The sequence below is a fragment of the Nestor notabilis genome, unplaced genomic scaffold (assembly GCF_000696875.1).
Source record: "Nestor notabilis isolate BGI_N333 unplaced genomic scaffold, ASM69687v1 scaffold3194, whole genome shotgun sequence".
Lineage (NCBI taxonomy): Eukaryota > Metazoa > Chordata > Aves > Psittaciformes > Psittacidae > Nestor > Nestor notabilis.
Genome location: NW_009924063.1, coordinates 3,292 through 3,594, shown reverse-complemented (window position 1 = coordinate 3,594; position 303 = coordinate 3,292). Strand labels below are relative to the sequence as shown.

Below are 303 nucleotides of genomic sequence, written 5' to 3'. Positions count from 1 at the left end.
GGTGGTGGTGGCAGGAGGAAGGCAGTCACAGTCGGGGGACTGTGTGTGCCCTGCAAAGAGCAGGCACACAGACCCCGTCACTTACCTGGAAAGGGTCACCATTCATTTTGCAGTGCTGTGCATCCATGTTGCAGCGGCAGTGATGCCCACGCAGGGAGGCCCCTTTGTCACTGCAGGTGAAGCCTTCTGACCTTACTACAGTGGCCAGAGCTCTGTGCAAAGGTATTTAAAGTGGAGCAAGTGAGGCAAAACCATCCCTTTTCCCCCCTCTACCCAGCTCCCTCCCCTAGACACAGTGCCAAG

General features: G+C 56.8%; 1 protein-coding gene across 1 annotated transcript in view; it reads right to left on the bottom strand.

Annotated features, from left to right (window-relative positions):
• Positions 1–127, bottom strand: part of PAH (phenylalanine hydroxylase) — a 36,171-nt gene extending 36,044 nt beyond the window's left edge. Inside the window, exon 1 of the mRNA XM_010012443.1 lies at positions 86–127. Coding sequence (XP_010010745.1) covers positions 86–127 — 42 coding nt within the window. The remainder of the gene's footprint in view (positions 1–85) is intronic.
• Positions 128–303: the final 176 nt, after the last annotated feature.